Source organism: Erythrolamprus reginae, chromosome 1, assembly GCF_031021105.1.
Source record: "Erythrolamprus reginae isolate rEryReg1 chromosome 1, rEryReg1.hap1, whole genome shotgun sequence".
NCBI classification, from domain to species: Eukaryota; Metazoa; Chordata; class Lepidosauria; order Squamata; family Dipsadidae; genus Erythrolamprus; species Erythrolamprus reginae.
In genome coordinates, this window is record NC_091950.1 from 153,989,039 (window position 1) to 154,005,504 (window position 16,466).

The window sequence follows — 16,466 nt, forward strand, 5'->3', positions numbered from 1 at the left end:
CTTTTCCCCAATAACTGAAAAATGTATATATGGGGATGGATTTGTCTCCTTCCAATTTCATCTTTCAAGTAGGCCGGGTGGACAGTAACTGTCCAAAGTGCTGGTGAGCTCTGGTAGGAGAAGAGAACAGAATTCTTCCTGGATCTTATGATCTCCAGTCCTTTAACTTATCCATACTATATGGATTCTCTCTAATTGCTTAACTGTTGTTTAATTTGTTTGAAAAAAGTTATAATGGAGTCTTTCCACCATGTGATTTTTTTTTCAACATTTGTGCTTGCTTTGCTTTTGTTTAAAAAAACAAAAAACCAAAGCCAAACTGTACGGGCTTACAAGTTTTCTAGGACAGACATACCATTGACTTAAATGCAACTCCCTGCTTTATAATTCTTCTGATGGTTATAATTTAATTGTCATTAGGATTGTAATACACTTCATATTGTAAATTAATTATCAACAATAACTTCACAATTATTCAACTAATTACCTTATAATTGAATGTTCATACTCTTGTGCACATTAGAAGACAAATCCAAGCTCTACTGAATTTCGGTCATGACTCATAATGAGTTTGGCCTGTGCCATCAATATTGTGCTCCGAGAGCTACTTTCTTAGCTTGCTCATAAAATAATATAAGATGCTAAACTCCAAGTAAAAATGGAAAGGAGGTGATTGGTAAGAATGCATGAAAACAAAGACAGAGATGGGGAAGGGAACGGGTCTGCTTTCTTTATCTTGAAAACCTTGTACTGAGGTACTGAAGAAGATTTTTAATTACAAATAGTCCTTGACTTATAACAGCTTAACAACTCAGAGTTACAACAGCCCTGAAAAAAAGTGACTTATGATAGTTTTTCACACTTATGACCATTGCAGCATCCCCACAGTCATGGGATCAAAATTCAGATGCTTGGCAACCGAATCATATTTATGACAATTACAATGTCCCAGGGTCATGTGGTCATCTTTTGCAATCTTTTGACAAGCAAAGTCATTGGGAAACCCAGATTCATTTAACAAATGTGTTACTAACTTAATGACTGAAGTTATTTCCCTTAACAGTTGTGGCAGGCAAGGTCATAAAATAGGGACAAAAGTCACTTAACTGCCTTGGTTAGTGACATAAATTCTGGGTTTAATTGGGGTTGTAAGTCAAGGACTACCTGTATGTACAGTGACCTCTTGTGCAACACAATCTTTCACAGAATAGTAAATTCTAAACAGTCAGGACTCTCGTGGGTGGTTGAATGTTTGTTTGTTTGTTTGTTTGTTTGCTTGCTTGCTTGTTTATTACATTTATATACCATCCATCTAATAATCAATCCCATATTGGTTTGAAAGCTAAGACATATGGAAAACAATTTATTTTCCTTCAAGTAAAATGAGAACAACTCTAATATTTTTTTCCATAAAACTTTGTTAAAGTGTTTGGATTGTCATCCCACAGCAAAAACTGCACAAAAAGAGAACAGAGTACCTCACTGCCATTTTTAACAGGAATATTTTATGGCTGAGGGCCTCAATGTAATTGCCCCTGACTCAAATTACTTCCGCCTTAGCTTTTGAATGTATACATCCTGCTTTCAAATAGGAAGTATCTGCTGCATCATCATCTCTGAGGCACAGAAGCATGGGCAATGCCCAAGGGCAGCTTAAAGAGACAAATATAGCTGTCGTTTAAGAGTCCTAGATTCTTAAATTAGTTACCAGTTAATCATGGGAAGCTCTCTAGGTGCTCTGAATGTGTCACACAACATATTCCTTCCTTGGTACCTTTTGGCAGGTGAGAGCAAGAAAGAAAGAAAGAAAGAAAGAAAAGAAGTCTGCAAAGAACTCATGTCTTTCCTGTCCCTAAGATTATTACAACTAGTGGCTTCTTGTCACCATTCTTTCTCCTAGCTTGTTTTACCTTGATAGCCTAATTTAAAATAATCAACTCTTGCCAGATAATTGTCACAGAAGGAGATCTCAGCTTTCTGATAGCTAGCAGTGTCTGTTTCTCCTATCAAGTGCACCCCAGGAATAATCAGAGAGAAAAGAAATAATGATCTAGGGCATGAGCAAAATCTGCTTCAAATAATAATACCAATAAAACAGAAGATACTCAGCAATATAGTAAGTTAAATAAACAAATATAACTATTGTACAATACAAAAAAAATATTATCTAAGGATTCTTCTTCTGCACCTAACACATTTATTGGCCCAATGTTGCTGCTGCTGAGGAGAGTGTCTAGTGAGATAACATAGGCATGGTTATCTCGTATGCCATCATATTTGTTAGTGTTTATTTTGTTACTATGGTGCTGCAATTTAAATTGTGTAATCTTCACCTAACATCAGATTTGATGACAGAATTATCTAACATACTAGATCAAGGTAAGTCCAGATATGCTGGATAACTCCTTTAAAGCCTGGCACTCAGACAAATCAGTCATCAACAGACACATAGAGATAAACAACAGCTATATACCACTGAAAGAAAAAAATCAAAAAGCTAAAAAAGGAAACAAAAAGACCTAAACACTTTCTTGTCAGCAATCAACATCCAGGACAGCAAAGATCAAAAGTAGGATTAACACTAAACGGATAATCAAGCATCAAACAATATGCCAATCAAGGGATTACCAACTCAGACAAATAGTAAACAACAGCCTAATCAAGGAACTCAAGAATACACCAACCAACACTGACACCATAAGCCACTTGTATATAAACAGAGAGAAACCCCATTCCCTTCTAGCACTATTACCTAGTTTGGGTAAGGAAATGTCTGAAAGAAAACAACCAAGCTCACAGAATTAAAGCTCTCCAGACAGTGAAGGACTGCACTTACCTTTCCCTACCAGATTGGTCCCGAAGGCCAGCACAGGCATGGGTGGTGGTGGGCGTGCACACCCTGCACGAGAATTTGCTTCTGTACATGCGCAGAAGCAAAGAAATGGGTGAAAATTGCCAAAATCTCAGGTGAGAATGTTCACACATTTTCTTTGTTTCCGCACATACGCAGAAGCAAAGAAAGGTTGAAAATTACGGAAAATCGCCAATTTTCGGCAATTACTTTGTTTCTGCGCATGGGTGCATGGGGACACAGTGGGGATGCACAGGTGTGCACGCATTGCCGTTTTCGCTAATGGATTGGCAATCCCAGGCGTACCAGGGCAGCCCAAAACTGTCTCCAGAGTTCAACCCTGAAGTACAAATATTCTCTTCTATTAGATGGACACTCTATTTACATTTGCTTAATTAAACTAGATTAAAAAGGTCTTTCACCAAACACTGTTCCTCACTTCAAAATTATTGTGAAGACAGAATCACAGGTCATTTTTCAATGACATCTTCATTTTAGATTTTTATTCTTGATAGTATGCTGTAATGATTAAGGTACTGGCCTATGATAGGGGAGTCCCTTAGTCAAGTCCATAAAAGTCAGGTCCCTGAGTTCAGTCATAGAAGTTCATTAAATGGCTTTGAGCAAGTAACTGTCTCTTGACCCATGTAAAGCTTAGGTCTTTTCTTGTAAAGATAAAAATTGGAGGGGAAAGTTGTATATACATTGTGTTGAACTTCACAAAAAAGGATGACACATAAATCTAATAAATTAATAAGTAATGTCTCAGGTAATTGGGTCTGGAAATGCCTATCACATCTTGACCATCAATAGCAATAGCAATAGCACTTAGACTCACAGTTCCCTCTAAGCTGAGCAGTGAGCAATCGCTCACTTAAAAATCATCATCAACTCAGAGTTTTCCAAACCTGCCCAGAAGCTGAGAGGGAAAGAGTGAGAGGGAAGGAGAGAGAGAGGAAGAGAGGAAGAGAGAGAAACAGATAGAAAAAAGAGAGGAAGGAAAAGAGAAAGAAAAAGAATGGGAGTAAGGAAGAGAGAAAGAAAATCAAAATCTAGTTTGAAACTAGCTCAACTATTTAAGTGGCATTTTGATATTGATAGAGTCGCCCTATTATGAGCTCACTGTTATAGACACACAGTACAGTACTTTATTTTGAAATTCTCTGAGGCAAAACAGGGTGGGTTTTTTATTTATTTGTTTGTTTGTTTGTTTGTTTGTTTATTCATTCATTCATTCATTCATTCATTCATTTATTTATTTATTTATTTATTTATTTATTTATTTATTATTTCTGTGCCACCCAGTCCCAAAGGGACTGCCGCTCAGACACTATTTATTTTATTTTATTTATTATTTGGATTTGTATGCCGCCCCTCTCCGAACACTCGGGGCGGCTCACAACAAGTGAAAAAACAATCCAATACATAATCCAATTAATTAAAATATTAAAAGTTTTAAAAAAAACCTATACTAACATACACACACACAAGCATACCATGCATAAATTCAGCGGGCCCAGGGGGAGATGTTCAGTTTCCCCATGCCTGACGGCAAAGGTGGGTTTTGAGAAGTTTACGGAAGGCAGGAAGAGTAGGGGCAGTTCTGATCTCCAGGGGGAGTTGGTTCCAGAGAGTCGGTGCCGCCACAGAGAAGGCTCTCCCCTGGGGCCCGCCAACCAACATTGTTTAGTTGACGGGACCCGGAGGAGGCCCACTCTGTGGGACCTAATCGGTCGCTGGGATTCGTGTGGCAGAAGGTGGTCTCGGAGATATTCTGGTCCGATGCCATGAAGGGCTTTAAAGGTCATAACCAACACTTTGAATTGTGACGGGAAACTGATCGGCAGCCAATGCAGACTGCGGAGTGATGGTGAAACATGGGCATACCTGGGTAAGCCCATGACTGCTCTCGCAGCTGCATTCTGCACGATCTGAAGTTTCTGAACACTTTTCAAAGGTAGCCCCATGTAGAGAGCATTACAGTAGTCGAACCTCGAGGTGATGAGGGCATGAGTGACTGTGAGCAATGAGTCCCGGTCCAGATAGGGCTGCAACTGGTGCACCAGGCGAACCTGGGCAAACGCCCACCTCGCCACAGCTGAGAGATGGTTTTCTAATGTGAGCTGTGGATCGAGGAGGACGCCCAAGTTGCGGACCCTCTCCGAGGGGGTCAATAATTCCCCCCCAGGGTAATGGACGGACAGATGGAATTGTCCTTGGGAAGCAAAACCCACAGCCACTCCGTCTTATCCGGGTTGAGCATGAGTCTGTTGACACCCATCCAGGCCCCAACAGCCTCCAGGCACCGGCACATCACTTCCACCACTTCGTTGACTGGGCATGGGGTGGAGATGTAAAGCTGGGTATCATCCGCATATTGATGATACCTCACGCCATGTCCTTGGATGATCTCGCCCAGCGGTTTCATGTAGATGTTGAATAGCAGGGGGGACAGGACCAACCCCTGAGGCACCCCACAAGGGAGAAACCTAGGAGCCGACCTCTGACCCCCCACTAACACCGACTGCGACCGGCCAGAGAGGTAGGAGGAGAACCACTGGAGAACAGTGCCTCCCACCCCCAACCCCTCCAGCTGGTGCAGAAGGATACCATGGTTGATAGTATCAAAAGCCACCGAGAGGTCAAGGAGCACCAGGACAGAGGATAAACCCCTGTCCCGGGCCCGCCAGAGATCATCCATCAACGCGACCAAAGCGGTTTCCGTGCTGTAACCGGGCCTGAAACCCGACTGTTGGGGACCTAGATAATCGGCTTCTTCCAAGGACCGCTGGAGCTGGAGTGCCACCACCTTCTCAACAACCTTCCCCATAAAGGGAAGGTTGGAGACTGGACGATAGTTATTAAGTACGGCTGGGTCCAGGGAGGGCTTCTTGAGGAGGGGGTGCACGAGCGCTTCTTTATAGAGTGATGGAAAAACTCCCCTCCCCAAGGAAGCGTTGGTAATCTCCTGGGCCCAGCTCCGTGTCACCTGCCTGCTGGCCGAAACCAACCAGGAGGGACACGGATCCAGTAAACAGGTGGCGGAACTCACAGCTCCAATGGCCTTGTCCACTTCATCAGGTGTCACCAGATCAAACTCTTCCCAGACAGGTGGACAAGTACGTGCCCCAGTCACCTCGACTGACTCGTTGTCAGTCGACTCTGTCTTACAATTGGAGTCGAGGTCGGCCCAGATCTGAGTGACTTTATCAGCGAAAAACGTGTTAAAACCCTCGGCACTACTCTGCAAGGGCTCCCCAACTCCCCCCTGGTTAAGAAGGGAGCGGATCACCCTAAACAGAGCGGCCGGGCGGGATTCCGCTGATGCAATCAAGGCGGCATGGTACGCGCATCTTGCCGCCTTGAGCGCCACTTTGCAAGTCTTAATAAAAGCTCTTACAAGTGTTCGATCGGATTCAGACCTACTCTTCCTCCATCACTTCTCTAGATGTCTCTTTTGGCGTTTCAACTCCCGGAGCTCCTCGTTGAACCATGGGGCTCTACGGGGTCTAGCGCCGCGGAGAGGTCGCAAGGGCGCAATCCGGTCGAGAGCCTCCGCAGCAGCCGTATTCCAGGCCTCCGCAAGAGACTCCGCCGAACTGTGGACGAGTGCCTCTGGAATAACCCCAAGCGCCGTCTGAAAGCCCTCTGGGTCCATCAGGCGTTTGGGGCGGAACATCTTAATTGGTTCCGCCTCCCTGCGGGGAAGGATTGGAGCCAGGAAGTCAAGCCGCAGTAGAAAATGGTCTGACCATGACAAAGGCAATGTTTCTAAGCCCCTTAGTCTCAGACCATTACTCAATTGCTCGGAAAGGAATACCATGTCAGGTGCGTGCCCTCCCTCGTGAGTCGGACCCTGTACTACTTGAGTCAGGTCCATGGCTGTCATGGTGGCCATGAACTCCTGTGCCAACCCAGAGGTTTCGCCGAGTGATGGCAGGTTGAAGTCCCCCAGGACAATAAGTCCGGGGAACTCCACCGCCAACCCGACTACGTCCTCGAGTAGCACAGGCAGGGCTTTTGACACGCAGCTGGGAGGCAGGTACTTTTCCGCCCCCCCCCCCAAAAAAAAATTAGAGGGAACACTGCTTAGACTTATATACCACTTTATAGTGCTTTTACAGCACTCTGTACATGGTGTATGGGGTGTTCAGGGAAGGTAGCATCTCTGGTGAAAGCGCTTGTCATGTCCTTTTATGGCAGATCATTTTAGGGTAGCTTTTAGTGCAGCTTGTTTACCTTTTGTCCCCACCTGTCACTCATCTCTCACCTAGCTCCTAGTAGCTGTAGCATGCACAGCAGCCAAACCCTGGGCAATAGCTTCAATAGGCTGGACAAACCATATTGAGAGTAGCCGTTGGGTCACTGACCTTCAGTGAGATAGGACTTGTCTATCCCAAGCATGTGAACACAGATTCTGGTGGACTGAGTAGATGAAATCTACTAGAATAGGAGAACGATCGTGAAGGCAGTCTCTGCAAGCAATGTGGTACACTAAGAGCACAGCAAGACATGAAAGATGCCCTGCTCAAGCCCTGCACCCAGCCCATCTCCCAGGTGGAATCTGGGAAGAGAGAGTGAAGCTGAATATGCACACCTCTCCCTCATTTTAATCCAATTCATGCACAAATCTTGACACCTTGACGTCCTAACCATGACCCAAGGGTGGATTCTTACTCGTTCAGACCAGATCTTTGAAACTTTTAGCAACTCACTGGTGATGTAACCTTGGCATCATGGATCCGGTTCTGTCAGTGCCAGTCCTTATGCACTGCCATCTTTTTTTCTGAATTTTAGCCAAATTTTCCTTTATTTGGATGGCTTTTCGTTGTTCTCTGCTTTGAAAAAAGCTATATCGCCCATCCCGGGTTAATACTGACCCTTATTTGTTCATTCAAAGAACAGCTGATCAGCTGAAATCACCTTCTAGCCATGCACGGAAGTGAAAATGCATGAGGGATGCACACACATGCACAATCAGAGTGGCACGTGTGCACCCATGCATGAAACATCATGATGCAAACTGGTGGCAAAGGTAAGCGGAAACCACCTCTGCCATGGCCCATAACCTAGGCACCATGGTTTGACTACCATCAATTTGTAGTGTGGAAAAAGAGCAGGCTAAATACAGAATAGATTTTCTAAGTAAAAAATGTAACCACAAGTAAGGAAGGATGACAAAGAAGTATCCTTAGACAATTTTTCCTAGATGACTATGCATTAATTATTTCAGAGCACAGGCAATTATCAAATATTTGCTTCCTAAATCCAAGCAAAGGGATTTGATTTTGATATAAAATAAATGCAATTGAAACACATGGGGCATAATTAGAGAATAAAATCTCTTATTTCTCTGTCCAGTCTCATTTAACGAAAAGGCATTAATAATCTGAACTACACTCTACAAATTAAATATGGAAGAAGAGCTGAAATGTGCAACAATAATCCTCTTTTTTTTCTATTTTCTTCCCTTTTTTTCCTTCCTTAGCTTTCACTAGGATCTAATTTCCCCCTGGTCTAATTTCTGTAATACAACACAGAAGCCAATAGAAAATGTATGTGAAAGAGTAGTTAAGAGAGGAGAAAAATGTTAAATCTGAAATTACACTTCAGAACAAACAACAGGAAGGCAGGCAGCAAGAAGTTTCAAGAATAATTTAAGCTACACCATAGATTTTAGAATCTATAAGTAACATATTTAAAAAAAAAACAATTACATTTTAAAATGAATTTCATGGGGCTGTTACAGAAGGAGATGTTGGAGAGTTCTCAGAGAGGGGTGGCATACAAGTCTAATAAATAATAATAATAATAATAATAATAATAATAATAATAATAATAAAAATGTGAAATTAGGATGCAAAAAGGCAATCAATGAGAAGATCTTATTCCTCTATGGCAGGGAAGTGAAACTCAGGGGCTGGATCTGGTCTGTGAGGTAATTAGGTCTGGCCCGCAGGGCTGTCCTGGAAAGAATGAAGGACTGCCCCATGATGCTTCTGCCAGCAAAAATGGCTCCAAAGCTCTGTTTTGGCTGCCCTAGCCTCCTGCAACCCTCTTCCAGCAAAAATGGAACTCAGGAAGGCTGCACGTAGATCTTGAGACCCTGTTTTCGCTGGCAGAGGTCTTGGACCACCACAAGCATCCCTAACATGAGTGACATTGAGCTGGTCATGCCCATCCTGGCCCTGCCCACCTCGGCCCCACATCAGGGTCAAACAAAAACCTGATATGGCCTTAATGAAATTTGACAACCTGCTTTATGGACACTCTCCTGGAGATGATGTATTAACAGAAAACATGCCTAAATTCTTAATCCTGCATTTCCTCATTAATGTAGATTACTCTGAAATTTTTATGTACTGTGTGCAAAGTTATGCAACTTTGTACACAGTTGGGTGAACATTTTTACAGATTTCCATGTTTCCATGTAAATTCTAAATTGTCTTATCTCTCCTCCAAGAAATTGGTCAGTCCCACTCATACTGCCAGAATGAACATGCTGCAGATCCTACCAGTCAAGAACTGATGGGATCCGAGGAAGAACCTTTTTTCCATGGTTCTTACTCTCTGGAACATTGTGCCCTGCCAGGTGAGATCCACACCCACCTTTTTGGCTTTCCAAAAGGTCCTCAAGACTGGGTCTGCCAACTGGCCTAGGGCCTCAATAATCTTGATGTGATTAATGGACTAAGTGTCATGAACCCCACCCCCACCCCGCCAAAGGTTGCTACTTGGCCATGACCAAGCTGGAGCTAGGCTACATGAGTGATGGACATGCACAGCTTGACTAATCCAAGTGACGGGCCAGTGCATGTGCAGCTCAGCTTACACAAGTTGAGCTGTGCATGCCTGCGCATGTACACCAGCACATTGCTTGTGCAGCTCTGTTTCCTTGATCTCCCAGCCATCAGTTAGAGTGCAATACTGCAAGCTACTTATGCTGAGCACCAGCTGCCAGCAGTTTGGCAGATTGAATCTCAGTAAGCTCAAGGTTGACTCAGCCTTCCATCCTTCCAAGATCAGTAAAATGAAGACCCAGATTGTGGGGAAATATGCTTACTCTCTGTAAAGCACTTAAAAGAGGGCTGTAAAGCACTGCAAAGCAGTATATAAGTCTAAATGCTATTTCTATCAAGTCACAAAGATTGGGAACCGCCGGACTAAGATAATATTCCCACCTTCTCCCCGTGTGCATCCTGCTCCCTTCTTCCCATCTTTCTCAATGCTAAATCAAATTTAGTATTCCTTTCAATTGTTTCAAAGTTTTATATAGTTGTTATTGATGGCAAGACACCCAGAGTCACATGTAGGTGAGATGGGTAGCATGTAAGTTTAATAAACAAATACATTAAAAAATTAAATAAATCATGGATTTTAATTATAGAAAATTGTTGCAATTTTATCAATTTCCCAACTACAGTTATATACCTTTTGTCTCCCCCCACCATAGACCTTGGTACTTTATACAAATGTTTCTGCAGAAAGTGGTAATAGAGCTTCAGGAGACATTTTATGTTATGGTGCATGTACATTTCTACTTCCAGAAAACAGGCTAAGTCCATGGCACAACATAATCCTAAAGGCCAATATTCAGGATTCAGGGACTGGGCTGGTTTAAAATCTGATCCAATAAACATCTCTTAAAGAGATTTTGTTGGGTAGTGGTGGTGCAGAACTGATAATTTTTGGATTTGATCATTAGAAAAAAAAAGAATACAGAAAGAATTTTAGAAACATAGAAGACTGACGGCAGAAAAAGACCTCATGGTCCATCTAGTCTGCCCTTATACTATTTTCTGTATTTTATCTTCGGATGGATATATGTTTATCCCAGGCATGTTTAAATTCGGTTACTGTGGATTTACCAACCACGTCTGCTGGAAGTTTGTTCTAAGGATCTACTACTCTTTCAGTAAAATAATATTTTCTCATGTTGCCTTTTTAAAATAATATAATATTTTCTCATGTTGCCATTTTAAAGTAAACTTGGAGAGAGAGGGTAAAATCTAAACATATTTATAACTGCTCTTAAGAAGATCGGAAGCCTCTTTTTTATTGTATTTGGTTTTTTAATTTCTGCTTCTTTTTATCTTTTTTATTTCCTTTTCACTTTTCTATTCCTTTTCTCTGTTTCTCTGCTTTTAACTTAAAATGTGTATTGGGGTTTTTTTACTCCGTGAAGGAAAAAAAACTAATAATTATAATAAATAACTAAACTAAAAATAATAAATAAACAACAAATAAATAAATCTGGCATATGAGATAAAGATTCAGTGATCAAGAGAAGAGGCCCACCATGTAGACCAAGACAGGAAGGAATTCAAATGGAGGGCGAATACATTTTCTCAAAATATTCTTTGACTGCAAAAAGCTGTCGTAATGGAAGAGAACAGAACAGGGCAGTTCTGTTCTCCTTAACGCAACCCGGCCAAATACGTTTTTTTCCTTTTATTCTCTAGAAATTATCCGATGATCCATAGCAGGCTTACAAAGAAGAAAAATAATCCTGTAAGTGAGTGTGTAGAGCCGGACCTAAGTGTTAAATAAAGAAACAGTGGCAGACACCTTCCTTCGTAGAAGTCGATCTCTTTTATTTCTCTCAGTTTCCTCTTCTTATAAAAGAACCCATCTAAACATGCCTCTCTTAGTTAGCCTTCAAAGCCCCAATCTGAACTTGAAAGAGGGAGTTAATCAACAGAGGTTGCCTTCTCTGCAGGAGGTGACTACTCTACTGCTATTTTTCCCTTTCTTTGGAAAACATCTAGAAGTAATAGATGCTGAGTGCAAGAAGCCCCCCCCCCCCACTGGTTGCATGCTAAGGAACCAATCTCAGTCACTCCCTGCAGGGAAAAAAGAAACAACTGTTTCTAACCTTCCTATCATACCTGCGGACACATTGTGTACAGCCCACAACCCATTTGAACATGATGGACCAACATCAACATCATCATAAACATAATCAGACTTGTTGCTTAAAACAACTGTCTTAAACCACAGTCCATGAAAGCTTTTAATGACAAGTTACTGATTCATTTAAAGGGGAAATCCCAGAGATCTGAGTTTTAATATAACCAATATAAATAGAATTATAAAAGCAACTGCTTCTACCTTTCCCTTCACAAACATAATCAGAGCTCTAAAACAATTGGTCCCTTTTAATAATTTAAACAATATAGCCAAAAGACGAACAGAGGTATTGCATTGACTCAGCAGTACCTACACTACAATAAGATGGTTAAAGTCAGCTTCAAATATAAGATCTAGCAAGAGCATTAATTAAGGATGGTGAGTGGTCTGGAAACCATGTCCTAAAAGATCTAGGGATGTTTAATTTGCAAAGGAGAAAACTGAGAGGAGACTTGATAACTGTCTACAAATATTTGAAGGGATGTCACAGAGCAGAGGGATCAGCATTGTTCTCATTAGCACATGGGAGGACTAGAAACAATGGAATGAAATTGCAAGGAAGTAGATTTAGATTTGATATCAGAGAAAACTTTCTAACAGTAAGGGTGATAAACCAGTGGAACATTTTGCCACAGGAGGTGGTGAGCTTGCCTTCACTGGAGGTCTTCAAACAGAGACTGGACAGTCATCTTTCTGGGATGGTTTCATGAATCCTGCATTGAGCAGGGGGTTGGACCTGATGATCCTGGAGGTCCCTTCCAACTCTATGATTCTATGATTCTAAGCCTATAATGTATGCAGGAAAGCAACCAATGACATGCCTTATGCACACAGGAGGCATAGATTGACATAAAGCCATGTCTGCATGCACAAGGGAGGCTTCAAACGGTTAATGGCAAGAGCCTCAGCAAAACGCAGGAAATGAGAGTTCTGATGACACAGTAGAACTTTAAACGCAGAGTTTTGATCCACCTGGTGATCCGTAGATAGTAAGCTTCTTGTAATGGCCAAAGAAGGCATTTTATGACTCTGATTTGCTGTTGTTGTTGTATTACTCAAGGCTGTTTGGACTCATTTTGGAAGATGCTCCTTTAACCAGAGCTGTTGCTTAAAACAGCTTTCTTACAGCGCAATCCCTGAAAGCTTTCAATGACAAGATAGCGATCCCATTACGACTCAAATCAATATATTGGCTATAAAAGAACCTCAGTTTCTGGGATTCACTTTCAATGCTGCTTCAGTTTTTAATGCTACTGGGAAAATGAAGATGGATTATATTTCATCATGGTACTGAAATGGGAACCATGAACAATAAAAAAATGTGCAATCCCATAATCTTTACATTTTGATAATAAAAATGCAAGGTAATTTTAAAAGTTTCTCCAAGACATTGTTCCATGCCACATGCTAAGATGATTTTGGTTGTATGTATGTATGTATGTATGTATGTATGTATGTAAGTATGTATGTATGTATGTATGTATGTATGTTATTTATTCATTATTTATTTATTTATCTATTTATTTATTTATTTAATTAATTAATTAATTAATTTGTATGCTGCCCAATCCTGAAGAACTCTGGGTGGTTTACAACAATAAAAATAGTTATAAGAAACAGTTTAAAATCCATTAATACAGTCATATCTTGTCCACCTCTGATAATGTCAGATTCTGAGGATGATGAGCCAGGCTTGAAACGACTTATGTTTTGAGAGATTTGTATTAGCAACATTAACTTTGTTGATGAAGATGATGAACATTTTATCGAAGTGTAGCAGCAGTGTTGCTCATGCTCCTCTACCAGGATAAATTGAAATGCTTCAAATGCAGGATTCCCTGAAGCATGCACTGAAGATGACCATATTAGAGAGGTGGGGGAAGCTATAGTAAGCATCCCTAATGCTTCATTTTGGGATTGTCTTTTTAGGAAGGTAGCAAAGCACTGAGGCACAATGATTTGCTTTTTTTAATTTGAAAGAATGGAAATAGAGTATGTATGGTAAATTCCAGAGGAATTCTTAGGAACAAAGTTTGTGTTATAATCTAATACTTTACATTCTCTAGATCAGTGATGGCGAACCTTTTTTTCCCCTTGGGTGCTGAAAAAGCGTGGGCGTGTGCTATCACATATGTGCGAATGCCCACATCCGTAATTCAATGCCTTGGGAAGGCAAAAACAGCTTCCCACCCCCCTGGAAGCCTTCTGGAGGCCAGAAGCGGCCTCTCTCCCAACTTCTGATGGGCCCAGTAGGCTCATGTTTCACCTTCTCCAGGCTCCAAAAGTTTCCCTGAAGCTGGGAGAGGGTACAAATGCCCTCTTCCATACCCCCAGAGGCTCTCTGGAAGCCAAAAATGCCCACCCAGAGCATCTGTGAGAGCCAAAAACCTACTGACCAGCACACATATGCATGTTGGAGCTGAATTAGGGCAACAACTCGCATGCCAGCAGATATGGCTCCACGTGCCACCTGTGGCAGCCGTGCCATAGGTTCACCATCACTGCTCTAGATGCTAGTTTCTCATTTCATTAAAATGTTTTTTTAATCAAACCTGATGATTGTGCACAATAAGCAGAAGCTTCACATATATATTGATTTCTCAAAAACAGAACAAACCAATAAATAAGTGCTAGCTGCAATTCTAGACAAATTGCTATATGTTAGTATTTTTTGCCATTTATGAACTAAAAGTAAATAACCGTGTTACCTAAAACTTCTCTGCCTTATTACACAATTCTTCTTTACCAACAACAAAGCTAGGACAGTGAATTAAGACTGAATCTTTGGCTTTTGTATTTCAGTCCAGTCCTCAGGACGATTTCTAAAATAATTTGATTTCTAGCAAGATCAATATTACTTTATTCTGCTTCTATTTTTTAAAAAAAATCCAACGTTCACACATTTTGAAACCCAGAATTTATTCAAATAAAACAAGTTGAGAAGAAGGCATATTTAGATCATTCAAACAATAACTTTGCTGTTTATTTAAACTTTAAAGCTGTCAAACGTGCTTTGGGTACATAATTTAATTATTGCACAAATCTACAGCACGGTTTAATTTGCATATTCCATCTTTCACAAAGTGCCAGACACACATATACACACACAGAGAGAAAATGCATTTCACACAATTTATCATTGCTTTGAAGTGATGTTTTGTAGTAGTAACTCTGTTAAACCTAATATTAATAATGATAGCATATTAAAATTTCTAGCTCTAGCAAAACTGCACTTACAAACCACTTAGCTGAAAGAAAACAACAAGACAAAGGAAAAGGAGAATAATTACCTGTCTTTGATGCCACAGATATCAATGCGCAAATCACTGTAATTCCCCAGGGAGCCTTGCTGAACTAAAGTGAGGTCCTTGGGCTGGTTATCAATAAAGATGAGTCTCATGCAGCCTTGAAAAGCCATAATGGGATTTAAACATTTTGAATCGGTAAAATTGTCAGGGCATCCTGTGGGACAAAGAAAGCAGAAAGCAATGAGATGAAGAATACTTAAATGATAATTTATTTGCTTGGGGATTCAGAGAAAGAAAGTCTAATTATTTTCAGTGTTTTCATTGCTTGCTCAACGAGATAATTTAGGTTTCAAATTCTATAGAAATAAATTGAAACATCCTCTAAAGAAAATAGGTAATAGTGGGGATAGAAGACAGATATTGGGGCAAGTTCAAACTTTATTCTTTTTTAATATTAAAAAAAGTATGAGTTAGAACTAAAAGTATGTTTTTTGCTGTCTTCAGAGGGATCCCATGGATTGCAGCTGCATGACACAATCTACTTAGGATATCTGTCCACAATTTAAAAGGTTGTATTATATCAAGGCAAAGTATTCACCCTTCTATTTAAAAGCATTCATACAATCTACTAATGTTTTTAAGATCTTATGCAGAGAAATCCATGACTTTTTTCCCCTATTAGGCTATAGAAATTAATGAGGTATTTTCTGATTATTTAATATGTCTTTACCAATAAACTGCTGAAATGCATAGAAATGGCATGCACACCTTATTAAGAGAGTTTCTTAAGGAGAGCTTGGTCTATTTTATTTATTTTTATTTTATATTTATCAATCTGCCTTTCTTAAATTGTTTTAAAATAAGTGACTCCAGGTGGAAAACATACCTAGTACTCCTTACTCCTCCTATTTCCCCCTTAACAACCCTGTGAGATGAGTTGGGTAGAGAGAGAATCTTTAACATTAATCTTAAGACCCAGTTTGTTTACTAAAGTTATCAAAAATCCCCATTAAAAAAAACTCTCTTGCTCATTTTACTTTCTCTACAATTATAGAAGCAGCATAAGCACAGCAATTATCACACTATAATTAGTTTTACTTTATAATGAGAATAGATGTGCTGATTATTAACAAAAATAAAACTCGACTAATAGACACGGAAAGGTTCAATTTACTTTTGGGCACTGTTATAAAGATGGAAGAAAACCAGCTGTTAAAGTCTGATGCAGTTTCTGTTATTGGAGGAGCTGTTTTGTACTCATGCCAGAAACTTTGGGGGATCATAGCAACTTATTGCTTCCTTTATTTTTCTTGTCCCCTGATAATCTCCTTTATCTTATTTCATTTATTTATCCTTTATCTCGCCAGTCCTTCCTTTATCAGTTTCTTTCTGGAGTACATAATCCGCTCCAACCTTGCACCTTCTATAGTAGTTTGTTTCAGTATCTGTGGATGGCA

The 16,466-nt window shown here is 40.5% G+C and overlaps 1 protein-coding gene across 1 annotated transcript in view; it reads right to left on the reverse strand.

Annotated features, from left to right (window-relative positions):
* Positions 1-16,466, reverse strand: part of CNTNAP5 (contactin associated protein family member 5) — a 485,513-nt gene that overhangs the window by 190,606 nt on the left and 278,441 nt on the right. Inside the window, exon 10 of the mRNA XM_070729992.1 lies at positions 15,052-15,223. Coding sequence (XP_070586093.1) covers positions 15,052-15,223 — 172 coding nt within the window. The remainder of the gene's footprint in view (positions 1-15,051; positions 15,224-16,466) is intronic.